The 22,460-nt window shown below is 50.1% G+C and overlaps 1 protein-coding gene across 7 annotated transcripts in view; it reads right to left on the bottom strand.

Moving 5' to 3' along the window:
- The window catches only part of CSMD2 (CUB and Sushi multiple domains 2), a 602,428-nt gene that overhangs the window by 386,052 nt on the left and 193,916 nt on the right, over window positions 1-22,460 (bottom strand). For all 7 annotated transcript variants that reach the window (XM_086716392.1, XM_086716389.1, XM_086716388.1 and 4 more), the window contains exons 4-5: window positions 14,491-14,685; window positions 1,073-1,280 (exon numbers count right to left, since the gene is read on the bottom strand). In XM_086716392.1, coding sequence (XP_086572518.1) covers window positions 1,073-1,280; window positions 14,491-14,685 — 403 coding nt within the window. The remainder of the gene's footprint in view (window positions 1-1,072; window positions 1,281-14,490; window positions 14,686-22,460) is intronic.

The following is a 22,460-nucleotide window of genomic DNA, read 5'->3' on the forward strand; positions in this document are numbered from 1 at the left end:
GTCTTACACAACTGGTGTTTCTATCACAAGGCACGAAACCTGGTCTAAAAGAGGTGTTCAGGAAATGTGCCCCTGCTCCCTCTCCCTCCCCTCCTCCCCATTCACACTGACTGCCACGTCTCCTTCCAGGAGCTATCCTACCCCAACTCTTACAGTTACCCACTTTCTGAGTCCCTCAGAATCCTCAGGGACACCTCGTTTGCCCTCATCCCCAGGCCCTGAGTCCTGCCTTCCCCCGTGCAGTAATGGAAGTCTGCAAGATGCCATATCTTGTCTGAAGCACATCTGGACACATCCTTCTGTGGGCACCTGGTGTGCTGACACAGGTCCCCCTGTGCCCTCAGCCTGATAACACAGCCACAAGGAGAATAAGAGAGGATATTCTAAGTGCCACACCACCACTCAAAGTTTGTCACCCAAACAGAGTTGAACATTTCCCAAAGCCAGCCCCTGCTTGGGCATGTCCTGTGCATCTAAATCTCGGACAGTACCAGCAACTGGGGCTGATAAGTCTCGTCATCCCTCCGCTCCTGAACCCATCATCATCGAGAGTCTCCATGGTGGGTGGGGCACACCACAGAAAAGCCCGTGCATTTTAGTAAAGCCAGAACGACAGGGAGGTTAGTCCTTCCCATCAGAAACTGTGGCGGCATGCCCTGCCCTTCCTTGGCAGGGCCCCGGGAGTGGGAATTTCCACTTAAGATTCTATTCCCTTCATTGGATGCTTTGAATACGCCCTGCAGAGATGGAACAGTACTTCAGATCATTGCACGGAGACCCTGTCCACACCCTCAGACCAGGACAGTTTCAGTCTCAGTGCAAGTTACTCCGCCAAGGCCCATCACGAAATTCTTCAGCAAGGATGCACATCACATTGGGTATCAAAATCTCTGTAAAAATGGACCCTGGTTCTAAAAACGTGCAGTGAGTTTTCATTATGATGAGAACCAAACTCATCAACTCATCAGGATGTGGCCGAGGGGCCTCAGACTGCAGGCCCAGATGCCGAGGAGGCTGTGGGTGAGCCACAGTTTCCCAACGGACCAAGGAGGGGACGCGACAGTGTGCTTACCAGAGGGAGGAGCCTTCGGTGCCCGTGACTTCCAGAAAGTCGTAACCATCCTCCAGCTGGAAGTCAATAAAGACCAGGGCGATGGTGTCTCCCAGTTCGGCCAGGATGGTCCACGTGCAGTCGGCATTGTTATGGTACTCCGAGGGGAAGTGGGGGCTAGAGATGATGCCGCTCTGGCCGCGCAGGGTCCCGCCACAGGCATCATCCGCTGCGGGTGCAAAGAGAAGATGTTCAGGTGAGGTGGTCTGGTTCCCAGGTCCTGGCACTCGTGGCCTTCACCCGTGACAGGCATAGAGGGTCCCAGAATGTGATGCACAGGCAGGGCGGACCAAGATCCTAGTCTGAATTGGCCTAGTAATAGTGGTACCAAACACTTCCATAGCCCTTACCATGTGCCAGGCCCTGTCCTGAGGATTTCAGATAGTGTTGTTCTCATTGAAAGATGAGCCAACCAAGGCCCAGGGAGGTTAAGTCACCTACCTAAGGTCACACAACCACTGAGCTGGGATTTGAACTCTGACATTCCGAGTACCACATATACTGCCCTGCCATGAGCCAGCTGCCACATTTATTTCCACGGTCACGACTGTGGTGAATAGGACATCTCTTCCCACCAGATCTTAGTAACACTCCGATGTGGTGAAACTCAACCCAGCACCCTGGGGCAAAGCTCAAAGGGTTGCCAGGCCCGACCTCCATCATCCTTCCTCTGGCCCTTCCTTGTCTGCAGGCCAGCTCTGTCCTCGCGCCCTGCATGGTCGGGCCTCCTGGTCTTTGATCACCCCGTTCCCTCTGCCAAGGATGCCCTCTGTCCAGAGCAGTTCTCCTCGGGCTTTGAGATCCAACTCTGATGCCACTTCTTGGTAAAGCCTCATTCCCCCAAGTGTTTAGTGACCGCTCTCTCCTCTGGGCTCCCGCAGCAGCGGTCCGACTTCAGACACGGTACTTCATGCTGAGTGATCTGTTCATACATCTGTCTTCCACTCTGGTTCTGAGCTGCACCAGGAATCCCCAAGGGCAGGGACCATGTTTTACTCATCCTGCCCCAGAACCTGGCAGTCTCACTGCTCCAGCCGAAATCCCAGCTGAGACTTATATTCAGAAAAAATGATCTGGGAAACATGCTCTGACATAGAATAGTTAAGAACACTGGCTTTTGAATTGTTGCAGACCTCGGTTTGAATCCTTTCCCCGATGCTCACTAGCTGGGTGACACAGTGAGAAGTTATCCAGACTTTAAGCCTGTTGTCCTGGAGCCTGTATGCAAGTAAGTGATTACACTACACTTAGCATATGCTGTATTAGAGGTGTGGACTAACTGATGAAGAAAGAAAAAAATGCAATACCCGGGTTCAAATGTGTACCAGGAGCAGTAGAATAAGAACAGTAAAAGCTAATTATTTATGGAGCGCCTACACTACGCCAGGTGCTATTCTAACTACGCTACATATTTCATTGAATCCTTCCTGTGACCCTGTGAAGTATCATTCCCATTTTGCAGGTAAGGAAACCAAGGCATGCAGAGATTCAGTTACTTGCCAAAGGGGACACAGCTCACAGCGACTAAAGGAGCTGGGATTCTAAGCCCTGTAGATCGATTCCAGGGCCTGTACTCTTAACCAATACACTATCTCCCAGGAGTACAGTTCATATTTGGAGGACATAGATAAAGCAAGATGTTACTTTGCGTGGGTGAGTCGATTTAGGAAAACTTAACAGAGGAGATGCTAGGAGAGCTGGATTTTGAAGGATGGATAGGAGTTCCCTAGGGAGAGAAGAAAGGGAATGGCATTTAAGAAAACAGGGGCACAGATGTCAGAAGCACAGAAGCACAAAATCACAAGACATGTGCAAGATAAGTAGCTCTAGATGGCTTATCAGACAGCGAAGAGAGAGGAAGGATGGGTGATGGTAATGGACATGTAGAAGGAGCCCCTGACAGAGAACATGGCCAAGAAGACTTGGAAGCAGAGGACTCTATTGGAAATAAAATGGATTTGGGGGTCAGGAAGGTCTAGGTTTGAATTCAGGCTCCATGTTCCCCAGCCATGCGACCTTGGGAGATTTATTTCCAGCAGCTTCACGTTGCTTCTCTGAACAATGGTTTGCTGTGATAATTGACGGGGGTCGTTAATGTGACGGTTCCTAACATCAGCCAGGGGCTGGCGCATGGAGATGCCCAGCAAGTGCTAAGTTCTCCTTTTCCTTCCCCTTCGTCTTGAGAATCAAAGGTAGTGAAGGGATATGATTAAATTTGCATTTTAGAAAGATCCCTGGGGCTGTGGCATGGAGGAGGTCTGAATCACGGGAGTGGACAGGATGCTTTTGGTAGGACAAAGTCACCGAAGTCTGGAGGAGGCCAGATGAGCTCTGAGCTGAGGCCATGGGGACAGTGGGAAGAGCACTGATTTCAGAGAGATTTAGGAAGCAGAATCTATAGGACTTGGCAGTTGTGAGGGATGAGTTCCAGGTTTGGGGCATGAGAATCTGTAGGCTGAAAAATGTCTCCTGTGGCAGGGGACCCAGGAGGGGGCTGCTTTGTGGTGGGGAAGGCAAGCAGGGGTTCAGTTTCGGATCCCAGGGCTGAGTATGTATGTGGGATGTCCTGGTGTAGACATGGAGCTGATGGCTGGGTATGCAGAAGCAGCGTGGGATGGAGGTCAAGGTAAGTTTATTCAGTGGTCCGCAACTAGTCTCGTTAATGTCATTCTACCGGGTCAAGGTCCATTTCAAGAGAATGTGCCTACTTCTATATGCCAACTTGGATAGTGAAGAGGTTGGTCTAATCTTCAAAACCTGAATGAATGGCAACGGCAGTGGGAGGAAGAGAAGGAACAGAAAGGATTCAAGAGCCAGGCTGAGGAGAAGGGAGAGGACGCAGTCTCCACCTGTGAGTGGTCAGCAAAGGAGAGGAGGAGGGAGAGAGGACGTGGAGGTCTCTAACAGGGCAGCAGGGCAGACTACGATGCTATTTGGGTAAACAGGGGCCCCAGAGGAGAAGCAGTTCTGTGGGATGGTGATGGCCCTCCTCCACCGCCCCTCTGCACTCTGTAAACAGGTGATGATGCCCATGGAGAGAGGGCAGGAGAGATGCCCAGGGGGCCTGCGAGGCCGGGAGTCAGCAGGAGGAAGAGCAACTCTGGCTCCAGGGGAGTAAAGAAGACCCGGGAAGAAGTGACATTTAATGATCAGCAGGCAAAAGCAAATGCACCTGAAAGGAAGTTGTGTAAGAGCAGTCAGGGTCAGGGTCAGGAAGCCTGGGGGCGGAATGGGGGGCGAGGGAGCAGTGTCAGGAGTGCAGGACAGAGCGGCAAGCCCTGGGTCCACACTGTCCCACTTGCTCAGGCCCGCGGGTCCTGGTGGGCCGCACAGCAGCAGGCAATGTTGGAGGGGAGCAGGTGATGGGGGGAGACTCGGCAGCCTCTCCGTAGTTCTTGGAATTCTAAGACATCCTACACTGTTGTCAGCCTCAGCCCAACAAAGACCACCTGGTGCTCTCCTCCCACTGAACCTGACCTTCTGGTGTTTCCTTCCCAGAGACTGTCAGCGCTATCCACCCAATGTCTCACGCCAGAGGTTGGGGCCATGGGCAACCTCTCCCACACGCCACACGTAGCCAGGGACCAAACCCCGTCCCTCCTTGTAAGTGGTTCTTGATGGGCCTCTCATCTGCCTTGCACCTGCTCCACTCAAAGCCATGTCATGATCCAAGTCAACCACAGCCATGAGGCCTCTTTCCTTGTCTCCAAATATCCCTCCTGCTCTAGCCTGTCATTCTTCACCAGAAGCCTGAGTGATCCTGGAAACACAGACCTAAGGACGCCACTCCTCTCCGTAAGAACCTTCAATAACTCTTACTGTCACTCGGGATAGAATAGAATATCTGTGGCTTATAAGGACCTTACAGAGCTTTGCCTCCTACCAGTCTCTCCCTGGCTACTTTCCTGCCACCAAACTGGCCTCCTCCCAGTTCTTCTGATGTATCAAGCATCTCCCTGTTCCAGGACCTGGAAAGTGCCATTTTCTCTTTCTGGAATCTTCTTCCCTACCTCCCTTCTTCCCTGGCTGGCCCCTCCTCAGCCTTTAGGTCCCAGTCTAAGTGTCACTTCCTCAAGGATCTTTCCAGATACAGAAACCCCTTCCCCCTATCTTATGTTTTCAAAGCATGACATACTTTCCTATAACGAATTATTTCCCCAAATTAGTTGGTCAGTTATGCCATTTATCTAATGTCTAGACTGTAAACTCCACTACAGCAGGGACCATGTCCATGGGCAGCAGGCCTGGCACAGTCCTCCTCAGTCACTGAGGTTCCGTGGCATCCAGCCCCTCATCGCCATTTCTAAGTGCCTTCTGCGGTCCGGGAGCCTCCATGGTCAGGGGCTTTTGGAAGTTTGCTCTAGGTGTGAGTTGTAAGTTTCACCTTAAGAAATGTCTTTCAGAACAACACACCTTTGCCTCTAGACCCAGAACTTCAGGAGCAGTACTCTCCTGCTGGGAAGTACAAAGGACTGTTGGGATTAAGCAAAGGGTTTAATGGAGCCTTGAGGCCACTCAGCTCTAAAGAAATAAAAATGGCCCCTGCATTCGCCAATCTTCCTCTCAAGTGGCAGGCACTTAGTAAACATCTGTTGAACAAAGAAATGAAACAGGACACTGAAGTTCAGAGAGGTTAAGTAATTTCCTTAAGGTCACACAATGCACAGTGAATCAGGAATCCAGGTGGGTCTCCCAGGTATGAGAACTGTGGCCTCTTTCATGACACCGTATGTTCCTGCTTGAAAGCAGTCTGGTAAAGCCATCCCAAGATCTTCAAAGCTCCTCATGATAGTCAATGATTTCTAGACCATGCTGGAACTGAGGACTCAAGAGCTTGAGGCCCTCTGCGGGGAGCCACCAGTCCCCTCCTTGGAAGGTGGCACCTTTACATTTTGTCATGCCTCCCTCTTGGGTTTCTCCGACACCCTTGCTCCCGAACCATCCTGTGTCGATTGAAGATGCTCCAAAAGTTGTTTGGAGATTTTCTCATACTTTAAACAAGGCACCATATTTCATGGTTACAACTTCAGAGCCATAAAATATAACCCTCAGCTGATACCACGATCCTAAAATATTAACGTACACTTCCTAAATATTAACGTACACTTCCTCCTTCTCTGGGAACGGGCCTTCCGCACCGCCATTAAGTCGTGTATGTTCGAAGGTGCAGGTGTTATGCTGAGAGTCGCCCTTCCAAGTTTATGACGTTATTTATGATCGACTTTAAGTTCCACTGAAATTCCTTCAATTAACTATATAATTTTAGAGAACTACCCCTCGGCCCCCTTGGATGTCTGCTAACTCTCCGGTGACCCACAAATTTCAGTAGGGACAGTGGAACCTCCATCCTGCTCCTCCCCTGCCTGCATTTCAGGCCAGCGCCAGTGCACAAGCCTGGAGGCCTGCAAGCTTTGGGGTCCTCCACTCCCGTGTCCTCAGTTCCGCCCCCAGGCTACTCCGCCTCTGAGAAAACAAAAATCCCCATAGGCCCTGGGGGGGAAGCTGACATCTGACAACTCAGGTGTGAGGCAGAGGGAGCCAGGGTGTGACTGCCCTAAAGCCTCCATGCTCCCCCTTTTCCTTGTGCTTTGTGGCTCAGTGTTGTGGGGCGCGGAGGTGGGGGGGCTCGGTCTCATCAGTGCCCTCTTCTGGGGGCTTGGGGTTCTGCCCCCTTATCCTTGGCTTTATCAAGGACACCCCTTTTTAAAATTAGGAAATCGCAGGGGTGCCTGGGTGGCTCGGTGGTTAAGTGTCCGACTTGGGCTCAGGTCATGATCCTGTGGTCCATGAGTTTGAGCCCTGCGCTGGGCTCTGTGCAAAATAAATAAATGTTAAAAAAGAATGAAAAAGAAAAAAGAATGAAAGTAGCCCCCGGCAGCCCCTGGCTCCCTACCTGCAGCGGCATCTGCCCAGCAGAACAACCTCGGGCCCCTTCCCTGAGGAGGGTCAAGGGGGAACCATGGGAGAGCAGGAAGTCCCTGGCCAGGTGGACTCATCAGGGGGTGCACCTATGAGGATCACCTATGAGGATCAAGCTCTCAGGCCCTGGGCCACCAAGCTGGATCTCTGGAAGTAACGGTGTCGTCATGAGTCTCCTGTCAGGGCTCACAGGCCATCGTCCTGGTCTGCCACAGACCATGATGGTCAAGAACGTGGCTGGCAGACACATGGGCTTGGGTAGAATCCTGGCTTCACTACCCTCCAGCTGTGCAACCACAGGCAAAGTACTTCGCCTCTCCAGGCCTCAGTTCCCTCATGTGGAATAGGGAAGAACAAAATCTTAACCTCTAGGAGTTTCTGTGAGGATCCTGTGAGGATTAAATTAGAGAGGGCAGGGTCTGGCACATAGTGCTTGATAAATGCCAGCCAGCAGTGGCTGTGGCAGTCAGAATCACAACAGCTAATGCTCCCTGAGTCATTACTACGAGCAAGGCCTTCTGCTGCACGCATGACATTTATCAACTCGAACCTCACTTCCACCTTATGAGTTGAGTAGTGTACTGTTACTATTTACAGGTGAGAAAAACGGGGCACAGAGAGGTTGAGAAACAAGCCCAAGGTCACTCAGCTAGTGGGCATGAGTGGGAAGGCCAGGATTTGAATCCAGGTAATTGCACATTCTGGATGGTTCTGCTATAGCAACAGTGATGACAAAGGTGATTACAGGACTGGTGACTCCAGTGGTAGGAGAGGAACCCCATAGTTAGGAACGGTATCTGGGAGCCATGGTGCATTCCAGAATCACTCAAGGTCCTCACTGCCTGGATGACAAGTGGTGCTTTCTAAATGTTGTGTATATGATCAGTCAAAGGGGCCCAGCATGCGGCTCCCACACCCCCTCTGCCATCTGCATCGCCACCTTAGGGTCTCGTATCCCTTTCCTTCCTCTTTTCAGCTCAGAACTCCACCCACGCCACAGAATTAATCCCCCCACTTGGATGTCTCATGGGCATCTCAGACTTTACCTGGACAAAATGAGTTCTTGATTCCCCTGAGGGCACATGCCCCCTATGCCCTGTCCCAGTCATCCCCATCTTGGTTATCAACATCCCCACCCTGCTAGCATCTGGAAAGAGCCTACGAGTCAACCTTGACCCTTTGTTCCATCAGCAAGACTATTGGCCATGCCCCCAAACCACGGTCCCCATCTCCCCTCCATCTCTGCCATGGCCACCCCTGACCGAAATGCAGAATCTCCAGTCTGCTTGCCTGTGACAGCTGCCTCCTAACTGGCCCTCCTGGTTGCACCTCTTGCCCACTACAATCCCTCTCATCCTAGCATCCAGAAGGATCTTTTTAAAAAAGTAGATTCAACTGCACCATGCCTGAGCTTAAAATTCTTCCCTGACTCCCTCCTGAGCTTAGAACCAAACCTGAACCTCTTGTCCTGCTCCACCATAGCAACCCCTCTCCCCCATTCAACTTCGCCACAGGGCTCTGTGTTCTATTTCTCTTAACACGTCAAACTCTCTCCTGCCCCAGGACCTTCACACCAGCTGTTCCTCTTGTTGGGGATGCCCTTCCCCTGGTCTTCATATAACAAGCCCCTCTTATCATTCAGGACTCAGTTCAGATGTCACCTCCTCAGAGAGTCCCCTCCTGACAACTCCATCTAAAGTAGCCTTCCTGTCACTAGCTGCTTCATTTCCCTCATGATCTGAAATTTGTTTATTTGATTTTTATCTGTTTTCTGCCTCCCAGCTGCTCACATATAAACCCCACGAGGGGCGCCTGGGTGGCTCAGTTGGCTAAGCGTCCGACTTCGGCTCAGGTCATGATCTCACAGCCCGTGAGTTCGAGCCCCGCGTCAGGCTCTGGGCTGATGGCTCAGAGCCTGGAGCCTGCTTCCGATTCTGTGTCTCCCTCTCTCTCTGCCCCTCCCCCGTTCATGCTCTGTCTCTCTCTGTCTCAAAAATAAATAAACGTTAAAAAAAAAAAAAAAATTTAACCCCCACGAGATCATGGATCTGGTCTGACTTTTCGTCGCTGCAATTCTCTGTATCTAGAATGGTAAATATCCAACAATCGGCACTTTGCAACTAAGGATTGAGTTCATAACTCAGTAGCACACGGCGCTACGGTGGCACACAGTAGGCGTGCATGAAAAGCTGCTGAATCCTGAGTGAATGAGTAACCTTCAAGGTTGCTGCTCGTGTTCCCCACTTGGAAACTCGGGGAGACTTAGCAACACGCAGCTTTGAGCTGGCAGAGGACGGCCAGAGCTGACTTGGGCCTGTCTGACCCCTGCTCCTTCGGCTCCCAGCACACTGCCTCCATCTCGCATTCTGCAGGTTCCTCCCCCGGGGCTCCAATATCCGGAACGCAGCTTGACACTTGCAGTCTGAGCTTCTGCAGACCAGTGCCCCCTTCCCTGTCAGGGGACGGCCCGCTGCGCCTGGCTTGAACCTCTGAGGCCAAGCGTTTCTCGCTCAGGCTGCTTTCTCTCCACCTGCCTCTCAGCACCCAGCACATCTGAACCCTGTTCCTTCCCCACGCAGCCTTCTTTGCTCCAGGGCCAATGCCCCTCACAAGTCAGGGGCCATTTTGCTGAAACCCACACGGTCTTCCTTCTTGTGATTCAAATTGGCTCCACAAAGCTCGGAGACTCCTAGGGTGGATGTGCCCAGAATGACACAAAGCAAAGGAGGATCACGGGCCCTGCCTCCTTCCCTCTGCCAGCTAGACCAAGCCTCAAAGTGCCGGCAGCCTTGGGATGGGCCTCGATGGAGGTCAGCCTCACACCTGCTCTGCCCCCTGATCCCAGCTACTCCCCCTTAGCCTGGGCCGTGTCCCCAGACTGAGTCTACCTTTCGGGCAGGCGTGTGGCATTTCCTGTTTGACGTAGAGACACAATGCCCTCCAACCTGCTCCGGGAAGCCTTGGACTCAGAGTTTGTGTCACTCAGTGCTGCTGGGCAGGTGGGCTGACCCAGGCCAGGAATTTGCCTTTTGGGCTTGTACGCCTTACATGATCCTGACGGTGAATAGGACCCACCCGGCCGTCCGCTCATTCAGCAAATATTTACGGACCACTGCCCAGTGGATGAGGTTTATCCACGCACAGATGCCAGCCCTTGAGAGTTCTACACAAGAGGAAAAAAGGCCAAAAGGCTTTAATCCTTCCAGAGTATGAACCGTTGACTCTGGCATGACCGCGGCTCCTGGCATCGCATGGGCACATGATGAGCACCCTCAGTTCCCATACAACTTGGTCTCCTAAGGAAGCACAGTTTGGAAAATCACTTTCAGAAAAATCACTGGCGTTATTGAGGATGTCTCTCAGACTATGCTTGCAGCTCATGGTGAATTAGAAACGAGAAATGGACCTGAAGTCCAGAGAACGGGGGAGGCGTGGGGGCTTGGAGAGTGGGAGAGCCACCTGTGCTCCCCCAGTCTTTGAGTAGGAGCCACATCTCATCTCCTTCAGATGCCAGGGAGCCTCTGGGACACAAAGCTCTTCTGGAAGCCGCACCTGACACCCTTGGCTGGCTTCCCCAGTGTGTTCCAAAAGAGGGCATTCTCTGGTGTGGCTAAATTGGAAGGTACTTAGAGAGGACTTAGAAAGATCAGCCTGGGAGTCTTTCTGGATGGGCCTTGTCCATGTTCAGGAATCTGAACTTGACCCCATCAGTGATGGAGAGCCACTATTGGCATTCTAAGCAGCAAGTGATCCCGTCAGATCTGTGGCTTAGAAAGTTTGCTCCAGCAGTGAAGAATGGACTGGGATGCGTGTGGCGGGGGACAGGCAAACGGCTCGTCACTGGATGTTACCAGACGGGGCCCCAGATCACTGGCAGAAGCATGGAGGAGAGGGCTGGTGCAGAGGGAAATGTACCAGGGCACGATGGCTGATGGTGCAGGGGGCATCTGGCTTGGGCACCTTGGATGGTGACACTCTTCACCGAGCGAGGGAAGGCAGAAAAAAGAGCAGGTTTGGGAAGACAGGGTTAGGTTTTGGATGTGCCCCATTTGAAGCACTCTCCGGGGAATGTTGAGTAGAGTCTGAGACCCATGTGGACCTGAAGTGTAGGACAGAGGGTGGGGCTGGGGACAGAGACTGAAGAGCCACCTCCCTGCAACAATTAGAAGCCATGTAGTGGATGAGAAGTTCCAAGAGATGTAAGATGTTCCCAGAGATGAGGCCATGCTGAGCCCTCCAGCATTTAAGGGAAAGAATGGTCATCACCTAAGAGGCCAAAAGAGGAAGAAGAGAGGCTTGGGAGGCAGTCATGCCCCACAAAGGCACCCCACACCCGTGAGCCACTGCTGTGACGTGAGTGCTGGGGGGTGGCACCATTACCCCAGCCCACTCTGCCTCCCACACCCTGACACACAGGCATTAGACTGGGGACAGTGAGCCGACCCAGCAACGGAAGCTTCCAGGAGGTCGCCCTTATCACTTATCGTTTACTAGTGGATTAATAAAAAAAAGTATTTTCACAGCCAGTCAAGTTTCTTCCAGGTGAAAGCTCTCTTTGTTCAGGACAATACCACCTGATGCCTACATAGCTTGGCTGGGAAGGGATGCTTCTATCAGGAGAGGGCAAGTCAAGGGGCAATGGGACTCTTGTGCCTAAGCGGACACAAGTCCCACAGCGAGGCCAAAGTTAAGAGGCACCAAGTGGAGGAGGCTGGAACGAGATGAGAGGGGCAATGTCTGAGCTCAGGGAAGTCTAAGGCTGCTAAGACAGAAGCCAGAGACAAGCTTCCAGGGAGAAGGGGCCAAAAGCTTTGGAGGCTCATGATTGCTCAGACTTTCATTTTAAGCCATTTGCTTTGCTGGGATGCAGACTCCCTGTGTTGCCACAAACCTTCAATAAAGGCCGCGCTGCATGCAAACACCTTTATCAGTGGGTTGTCCTTTTTGTTTTGTTTTGTTTTTCCCCCGGGACAGGAAGAAATGGAAGAAAAATAGGCCAAGTTCCTGACCTAAGTTAGCAGAGCAGAACCCAGGGAGTTGAGGCATGGCGGTCGAGCTCCAGGTTCAGAGAGGGCTGAAGCTGACGAAGATCCCTGAAGACACTGGGCGGCGTTGTGGATTTCCACCTTACTGAGGTAGATATTGACGTGAAGTATATTGCACAGAATGAATGACAGCCCCTCTGCCCCTGATTCTTGGGCTACCTCTGTTTTTCATTTCCATATTAAAAGAGCATGGTATTTATAGTGTTGTGGGAGGAAAGAGAATTGTGGGTTTTGTTTCACAACTAGAACACTTGATTCCATTTACTATCAGGTTTCATATTCTATTATCATGTCACGACTCTTGACACCCCTCCTTGGAAGGTCAGGGTGTTCAACGGTGGCACCCTCTGGGCAGGGGGCGGGTAGGGATGCTCTAAGAGGAGTGGAGACAGCAGCTTCTAGCCGTGGTTGGCCACTCAGGGCCACACACCGGTGTGGAGGGGCCAAGGTCTCACCCGATGGGCTTGGTCATTCCTGATACCAATCATGTGATGAGAAGCACATCCTAAGTTAGAAAAGGGGCCTAAGAGAAGACTTAGGAAGGCGAGAAGGGAGATTCTAGTTCCCTTGGGTTCCACCAAGACAGGCCAACATGGCTGAAGAGGAGTAAACAAACATGGAGGCAGATGGCAACTCACACTGACTGGTTGTGGATTGCCTGTTCATAGGAAGGAATTCACTGCCATGTGTGAGCTCAAGAAAGGGTGCTGGGATCAATTAATCATGTCTGCCATTGCAGTGGGAGCAAGGGAAGAGATCTATGTGCCAAGTATTTTCCACCTCTGGTGTAGATAGTAAAAAGGGTATACGCTTATAGCGGGAGTGGGGAGCTTGTCTCCTCAAGCTAGTCTTTGGATAGTAATTACAGAAAACCTGCCTCTAAGAGAAAGGCAAAGCTTGAACCCAAAGGGAGCTACATGTTCCAATCATTTCTCGACTCCTTGAAACGATCCCCCCCAGACCTATATCTGAGTGTTCTGGGATCCATACAATTTAAAGACGAGAGTTTCAAGAAGAAAAGAGTGGTCAATAGTGCAGAAGGCTGTTGGGAGGTCAAGAAATATCAGGGCCAAAGCAATTCCCATCTGATTTGGCAACATGATGCAGAATATTGGGGCCAAAGGCCAGTCTCCAGAGGAGTAAATGGGAAGTTGGGGGAGAGACCAGGCTGGACTGAGCTTTTGAGATGCTAGGTGTTCCTGGTGGCCTGGGGAAATGCTACAGTGCAATGTCACAGCCATTGAAAGGTGGCTTAAAAAATCTACATGCATGATAATCTCAATTATACACATATTCATAATATATGCATACTGCAGTGTGTGTTAGAAGATGAGAAGGAAATACCTGAAAAATCATCATTAAAATGGGTAAATTTTGTTTCTTCTTTACCCTTTTCCGTATTTTATAAGATCATTTAGAAATGATCATATGTTATTTTTATCATCAGATTACAGGAATGGGAATTACTTTAGAAATAAACTCAGTTATGATCCCATCATAACTGAGGGACAATAAGAAACAGGCTGGGAAGGGGCACCTGGGTGGCTCAATCAGTTAAGCATCCGACTTTGGCTCAGGTCATGATCTCAAGGTTCATGTATTGAGCCCCGTATCAGGCTCTGTGCTGACAGCTCAGAGCCTGTAGCCTGCTTCGGATTCTGTGTCTCCTTCTGTCTCTGCCCCTCCCCCACTCACACACTCTCTCTCTCTCTGTCTCTCAAAAATAAATAAATGCTAAAAAAAAAAAAAAGAAAAGAAATAGGCTCGGAAGAGGGTGACTTACTGTCCCGGTTTGCCTGGGACTTAGGGCATTTCCAGGATGCGGGACTTTCAGAGCTAAAAATGGGGAAAATCCCAGGGAAACCAGGATAAGCTGGGCCATCGTAGCTGGGAGGCTAAGGCTGATATAGCACCGAAGGGAGGTAGTGGGTTTTGAGGGGGCTGTTGGGGTAAACAGGTTTTGAGCATATTTGGAGGCTAAGACCCCATTAAACAGGGAGGAGGCTGAATTTATAGGAAAGAGAAAAGACTAATCACCAGGGTGGGGTCAGTAAGAACAAAAGCAGCTGGGGAGAGCCATGCACAGGACAGACTCTCTGTAATGGAAAACAAAAGATGTTTCTTCTAGACAGAAGGTCAGACTGGCTAAAAATAAGTTTGTTGATGTAGGGGTAGAGGATTGAGGGAGTGCACACCTGAGGGCTAGAAGGTCAAGTGAGGCTGAGAAGCCTCTAGAATAGCTGGGGACCCTGAGCACCCTTGGTGGCCCCCAGACATGTGCTCCCCATAGCAAGTACCCCAGTCCTTGCTGGAGTGCATGGTGTAGTTTCCCCACTGAAGATCAGGTCCCACTGGAAGCTCCCGCCTCCCATCCAGTCACAGCCCACCCCGCCCAGACCCTCCCTGGCCACCTACCTCTGCAGGAGGGCAGGGGGAAGTCCCACGTGGCACTGTTCTCAGAGCCAGCGTGACAGGTAAGCACGGCGTGGCCCTCCAGGAAGAAGCCGGGGTTGCAGCTGTAGCGGACCTTGTCCCCAAGGTTGAAGGTTGAGCCCTGCTGGACGCCATTGGGCAGCCGCCCGGGGTTCCCACACGTGTGACTGGGGAGAACTGTGAGAGGGAGACACACAGCCTGTGAGTTGGGCTCGAGACCTGACACCTGCTTCTGCACAGCACCCGCCCAGGCGGGTTACCCCCCGGGGTCTCGTTTCTCCTGCAGACGAGCCGGCCCTCTCAAGGCTGCCTAGTCCCTCCATACTGTCAGTTGTCAGGCATTAAGGCGGAGCCACACTGGCAGCGTATAGCCAGCCATCCAGGTTTCCTGCCTCTTCTCCTGCTCAGCCATGGTTGTGGATTACGTTTGTCCCATCACTCGAGATGCCTCAGGGAAATCACTTTAATCTCTTGGGTTTGCTTGCCCTGATTTCAGAGTCCACCCTCCCTCTCACGACCAGGGAAGGGACGCAGAGCATGGAATGGAGTAGGTGCTCATTAAACCCAGTGTCCTTTCTTTCATGTGCTTCTGCCCTGGCCGCCGGAGGGGTACTCTGGCCCAGCGGGTTTGGGAGAATCGAAGGGGTCGTTAGCATTGGAACAGGCAGTGGAGTGGGAAGGCGAGAACCCCAGCTCTGATCTGACTGAGCCATTTAAAGGGGGAGCTGGGGAGCTGGAGAATATGATGTTCCGCGTGCGACCAGAGCCGAAGCAGTCACGGCCAGCGGTGTGTGTAGCCTCATTATCCAGAGGATACCGTGGAGGGTGCAAGAGCATCATGACCTGCCAGTCTGAGGAGGGAGGCTGGGCGTGGCTCCTCTGCCCAAGTCGCTTATTCAACCTGACCTGGCTCCCCCAGTCCTCTGCTTGTCTCCCCAGAGTTAGAACTGCCTGTGCCCTGAAAGTCATACCTCCTACCAATCCAGGATGTCCCCACAGGTCAGGGACAGCGGCTCACAGCCACACCCAGAGGGCCATCCAAGTACGTGTCCATCACCAGGCGATGATTTGCTAAGGTGTCACTGAAAGGCTGTGGAGCAGGGTGGTGGGAAGTACAGACTCGAGAACTTGGGTTCACATCCTGGCCTGATGGCTTGCTACCTGTGGGCTCCCGAGCAAGTCTCGTAACCCCCTGTGCCTCAGTCTTCTCACTTGCAAGACAGGGACCACAATGGCACCTTCATCCCCCACAGGGTACTTGTAAGAATTAAGTGAGCTAAGATTTGGAAAGTGCTCAGGACAGACCCTGGCACACAGTGAGAATGACACATGTGAATGTGAGCTCCCAGTCCACACTTAATGGGAAGTGTGCATAATTAAAGGTATCTTAAATGTTATGATGTGATAGGGACCAGGCAGGAAACCAAACCCAGTGTGGGGCAGTCAGAGATGGCTTCCTGGAAGAGGTGACATCTATGCTGGATCCTGAGAGATCAGTAAGAATTAGCTAGGTCAAAGAATGTTCCAGGAAGAGGAAACGTGTGCAAATACCCTGAGACCAGAGATAATCTAGGAGCTCAGGCAGCCTGAAACAAGAGGGCAGGGGTGGCAAGGATGAGAAGTAAAGACGAAGAAGTACAGGTGGCCAGCCTGGATTCTAGAGGGCTTCCCGGGCCCTTGCTGTGCCCTCTTCCTGACCACGTTGCTGTCTTCCAGGACCCTCTCTAACAGCATTGATGTTATAACCCTCCAAAAGAAGTCTGCCCCTCTCTCTTCTTAACCTCCCCTTCCAGGAGGAGAAAGCATAGTGTAGAGAGAAATGGCAGACTTTGGAATCACCATGATCTGGCTCTGCAGCCCGGCCCTGTCTCTGTCTTACTCTGTGGCCTTGTGACCTCTCTAAGCCTTGGTTTCCTCAACTGCGAAAGGAGAACAATAATATCTAGTGGCTGAGGGCGTTACAAGTAATAGATGATGCATGGCTGACAACAGTGCCCGGCACACAGTAGGTGCTCAGAAAACGGCAGATGCCATCAGGCCATAGGGTCGCGAGGGCAGGGTGTACCCTGGGAGCCTAACACAATACTCCGGCACTCGTAGGGACGTGACTACATTTTCATTAATTGGTTGTGGGGAGGAGTTATTCATGTAATAATTCCTTCATGCAACGAAAATTCATTGCAGGCCTACTGTGCTGGGACTATAGCAGTGAACTAGACAAAGCCAGTCCCTGCCCTCAAGAGGCTTATGTTTTTGTGAGAGACTTATCTCAAGGACTGAAGAGCTCTCCGTGTCCATTCTCCACCTCTACCGGGTGAGATGACCCAGATGAAAGGATTACCTCCATCAACCTGTCCACTAGCCCAGCTTAGCATTTCCCGTGATCCCATGCTGCTGGCTTCCTCGGGTGTTCCCGTGATCCCGCCTCCTTGGCCTTTCCCATGAGCTCGTGCTACTGGCTTGCGGCAACAGAGGCAGCGACTGTGATTTGTGTGTGTTTGTGAGTGTCAGGGGGTTGGAGGGGCGGGTCAGGTAAACATTTGGAGAAGAAAGCAAGCTAAGGTGAGGGGAGGGAGCCAACCAGGGGAAATGGGCTGAGAACTGGTGTAGAACTAACGTTCCATTTTCCGCAACGAGACGCAAAGACCCAATTTAATTAAATTACTAATGTCAAATTTTTAATGAACCTGCTTCTGCTTTGGGCTTTCTTCCTTCGAAATTAATGACTGGAACGTCACTATAAATAAAAGTCGATTCTTTCTGAAAAGTCACTCTCAAACACTCACTGCTCTTTACTTAATGAGCTGTTCGTAATCAGACCACTCTGACCTGGCACCTCCACTGGGACTTGGGTGTGATGAATGGGGGCTCGTTCCCAACACCACCTCCTTTTTTATCTTGAGCGCCGCTCCTGAGCGGCCACACGGTGAAGGAGGCGGGAGGGCAGATGTTGGGCTCAGAGAGGTGTGGATTCCACTCTCAACTGAACCACCTCTAGCTGAGTGATCTTGAGCTGTAATTGTCACCTCTGCCCTTCAATTCTTCATCTAAAAATAAGGATACTTTTCCTTCCCATGGGGGGTATTGTGTTAGTTTCCTAGGGCTGTAACAATGTACCACAAACTGGGTGGCTTAAAAAAAAAAAAGACAGATTCTTATTGTCTGACAATATGCAGGTTTAGAAGTCTATGGGAAATTTTTGAGTCTCCCTCGTTTCTGGTGGTTTTCTGGCAATCTCTGGTATCCCTTGGCTTATAGATGCTTCACTCCCATCCTCTGTCTTCACTTGGCATTGTTTCTCTATGTCCAAATTTCACCTCTTTATAAGGACACCAATATACTGGATTGGAATTAAGATACACCCTAAGGAACTCATCTTCACTTCCTCATCTGCAAAGACCCTATTTCCAAATGAGGTCAAATTCACAGCTACTAGGTGTTTTAGGACTTCCATAGATCTTTTGGGGGACACAATTCAACCTAGAGCAGGGCTGTTGTGCACAGTAAGTAAAACCAGATCTATAACACCTGCTATTGAGTTCCTGATATGTTTCAGGCCCTGGGCTACAAATGTATTTTACTTAGTCCTCAAAACGATTCCGGTGGGATAACTATTATCCTCCTTTTATAGATGCAAAAAACTGAGGCACAGAGAGTTTAGGTGACTTCCTCCAGGCCACACAGCTAGAAAATGGCAGAGCTGGGCTGTGAATCTCAGTCTTTTTGGCTCCATTGTTCAGCACTCTTAAATGGACTGTGGTACTAAGAGCACCCAGCATACAGTGGGTGCTTAATCCACCGGAGTTCCCTTGAAGGGTGATCACCTGACTGTCCAGATTTAATAGTCTGGTTTTTTTCTCCAGTCTGATTTACTAACCTGGTATTTTTTAATAATGTCAAGGGCAACATTTAAAGTGTGGGCTTTTGTAATGTATCTGATGTGCAACTTGCTGGACAGACAGAGGAGATCGGAGATAAGCCACAAAGCAACAAGCCTTTCTAGGTGAGGCATTCTTTGATCTTTTTTGATTTTGTCCGTGTGTTTTTTGGCACAGATATTACAGCTGTTCATGCTCTCCCATCTATAAAACTTCCCTTTGATTGCTCACAAAATGAAGAGTGGGATATTTACATCCAACGCAGTCCAGAACAATATTATTAAAGCTGTGCCTGACATTGAACAATTCCATTGTAGATTAGCTGTGGGGAATTCTGTCCCTTCTACAAAGCCTGGCTCTTGCCAATCAATATAATATTCTCAGTGATTGTATGACAATGAATCTCCTCTGTGGTTGGAGTGCAGCAAAAGCTACACCGTGCCTTCTTTTATTTTTAATTTGAGACTTTAGTTCCCATATTATAATGAAGAGTCATTTATGCTCTCTGGACAAGCACCCTCCATATGTTTTGATTTCTTATCTTCCATCAAGTCACTTGTTTCATCTCCATGGCCATACGGTTGATACTAAGTGGCAGGATGGCTGGGAAAAAAAGATTCAGAGAGAAGGAGTGCATTTCCCACAACCCTCAACATGGAAAAAGGAGATGGCATTTTGTGTGTGTGTGTGTGTGTGTGTGTGTGTGTGTGCATGCGTGCGTGCGTGTGCACGTATGTGACTGAGGGTTAGTGGGCAGTCAGAGGAGGGAGGAATAAAAACCATTATCTTCTGGGTACCTACTTCTGCATCACACATGATTTAGTTATTCTTTTTTTTTTTTTTTTTTTACATTTTTGTAATGTTTATTTTTGAGAGACAGAGAGAGACAGGGCATGAGGGGGAGGGGCAGAGAGAGAGGGAGACACAGAATCTGAAGCAGACTCTGGGCTCTGAGCTGTAAGCATAGAGCTGAACGCAGGGCTGAAGCTCACGCCCCATGAGATCATGACCTGAGCTGAAGTCAGACGCTTAACCGACTCTGCCACCCAGGCACCCTGATCTTAGTTATTCTTTATAACTCTCTTGCTTTTAGCTGTTTGGCCTTGTAAACATAGTTTATTGCACACTTACTATGTGCTATCCTCAGTGCCATGTGCTTTGTGCTCAGAGAAGTGGGTACACTCGCTGTCTCTACTTCCTCTCCTCCCATCTGACACACTACATATTTGATACATTTAATATTCTTTGTCTCACCCTGGTACTATGTAAGCTACACAAAGACAGTTTGTAGTCTCTTTTGTTCACTTCTGTGTTCCAGTTCCTAGAACGCCGCACCTCATGTATACTAATACTTTGATAAAAGCTTATTGAATGACTTAATGACCTTATTTAATCCTTCCAACAACGCATTGAGAGAGATGCTATTATTATCCCTTGTGGAGATGAGCATGATCGCCAGAGAGGCCGGGCCATTTACTCGAGGCCACATGGCTCGCTGCGGGGGAAGGCTGGGTTTCCACAGCAGTGCCTGGCAGCTGAGCCCTTCGCATCCTCACCAGGCAGTGCTTACACTGACGACTCCACTGAGTCCACAGTGGCTGGTATATCCTGAGACATCATCATAGAGGACTTACACTCGTTCTCCTCGGGGAGGTCTTGGGGCGTCAACCAGAGCCTGGTCCTGTCCATTGCCTGCTGCCTGTCAATCAAACAAAGGCAAGGACACCAGGGCCTCGGATGGGGTGTGCCGCCCACGAGTTCACAGGGCCCTGTCCTGTCAGCCCCCTCCCTGACCAGTGCCGGGTGTAAGCCCTCCACCGTGAGCACGTTCTCTCGGCTTTTGTTTGCAGTTTTTGCAACCTTCAGCATCAGGGTCACGTGGGGAGTTTCATAAAGATACTGATGCCTGTCCCCCAGCCTACTGAATCAGAGGTAGAGCTTGGGTTCATGTAGGTGACTGCAACGTGGAACTGAGATTGACAACCACTCACAGTAACTTATTCATGTTGGTTATTCCATTAACGCCGTTGGGTTTACCTCTCTGAGCTGTGAACTGTTCAATCTCCAGGGCCTTTCTTATGGCTGGACTTTGACTTCTGGGGGCAGCAAGCCTGGCCTCGCTCCTGGACTTTGCTGTGCTCCATAAATCAGACTTGCCCTAGCCTTCCCTCTCCTTTGTCGTTCCTCATCATCCCCGCCCTGGACTTCTGCGCCCCACTCTGACCTCCTCGCCGCTGCTGGAGTGAGCATTCCAGAACGGCAAATTCACCATGGCCCTGCCTTGTTCACACCCCATCAGGGACACACGTGTCAAAAAGGCTTCCCTACCACCAAGCAATGGCGAATGCAGGCCCTCTGGTCTTTGCTTGGTTAATACAACAATAAATAATGATTTGAAAAATTAATAATAATAAGAAATAAAAGGAAAGAAAAAGAAAACTGTGAGAGCTTTCCCATTGCTGTCAGAATAAATTAAAGCTTGGGCTCATGCAGCCCCATCCTTCCGTGAGGCGGCCCCTGCCAACAGCTTCTGTTTTATCTCCTGGTCCCCCCAATCTTATCCCCTCCACTATGGCTATTCTAAACCACAGGCACCCTAGGCACATCTTGCTTTTCTCTCAAATTTCCCATCTGGAAAATTCCTACTTATCCTTCAAAGCCACATTAAATGTCACTTTCTCTGGGAAGCCCTCCTTGATACCCTTCGTGTCTTGTAGAAACTGTAAAATCCCGGGAGAACACATCGTGATAGAATGTAAATCCAAGCATCCAAGCATAATGCCATTGGCCTTTGGCTCCCAGAATCCCGGAACTCCCAGTCCATTAACTACAGAGGGTCCGTCCCCCCCCCACCCCCCATCACCACCCCGGTCATCTCTTCATTTTGTGATCTTATGTCCCACATCTTACATGATTGGGAATTTTTGGATCCCACTTATGGAATTATGTTGGAATTTTAGTTGCACTTTATTTAATTCCTGCACTTGTCATATGACATTGCAACTCATTCATCCATTCATTTACAACACCCTGGCTTCCAAGCAGGAGCTGAGCCTGCCTGTAATTGTTTGTTTAGGTGCCTGTTTCATCTCTGGACTCCCCCGAGGGGCAGGAATGACTTCTTTATTTATCTAGTGTTTGACTTAATGCCTGGCAGGAAGAGGGTGTCTTGTTGGAATGTGTTGAATGAATTTTATATGTGTACATATATATAATGTATATAATATAAATATAAGAATATGCATTATATATTAGCATATATATATATATAAAGCAATAAACTAGTGCAGGGTTGGCAAACTATTTTTCTGTAGAGGACCAGATAGAAAATATTTTTGGCCTTGCCTTATGGTCTCTTTCGCAATGATTCAACTCTTTCACTGTCGTGCAAAAGCATCCACAGACAACACATGTGTCAATAAAACTTTACTTAGAAAACAGGCAGCCATGGGGCACCTGGGTGGCTCAGTTGGTTAAGCGTCCGACTTCGGCTCGGGTCATGATCTCACAGACTGTGAGTTCAAGCCCTGCGTCAGGCTCTGTGCTGACAGCTCGGAGCCTGGAGCCTGCTTTGGATTCTGTGTCTCCTTCTCTCTCTCTGCCCCTCCCCTGCTCAAGCTCTGTCTCTCTCTCTGCCTCAAAAATAAATAAAAACATTAAAAATAAAATTAAAAAAAAAAAAAAAAAACAGGCAGCCAGCCCATAGTTCGGCAGTCCTGCACTGGTGTGTATTCAGTTATGCCCTTAGCTCAGGTGTATGATTTTTTTTTTTTTTTTTTGACTAGGCATCAAGGAAGGGGCAGGGAGGAGAGTGAACCAAGCAGGTGAGAGCCCTGGACAGAGGTGACCAGTGGGAAGTGGGCAGGGCAAACACAGGCAGTAAGCACCCGAGGACTGAGACCAAAGTCACATTTCCCTTCCCTTTCAGTTTGGCCCTGGAAACAGGTGGCACTGTGCTGGCTTCAGGGAAGGGCTTGCCTATGTTCAGTCTCCACTCTTTCCCATTAAAATCAGACTTAATCTTAGTCTTTTTTTTTTTAATGTTTATTTTTGAGAGAGAGAGAGACAATGAGT

The sequence above is a fragment of the Puma concolor genome, chromosome C1 (genome assembly GCF_028749965.1).
Source record: "Puma concolor isolate L17-30 chromosome C1, mPumCon1.1.hap2, whole genome shotgun sequence".
In the NCBI taxonomy this organism is placed as follows: Eukaryota; Metazoa; Chordata; class Mammalia; order Carnivora; family Felidae; genus Puma; species Puma concolor.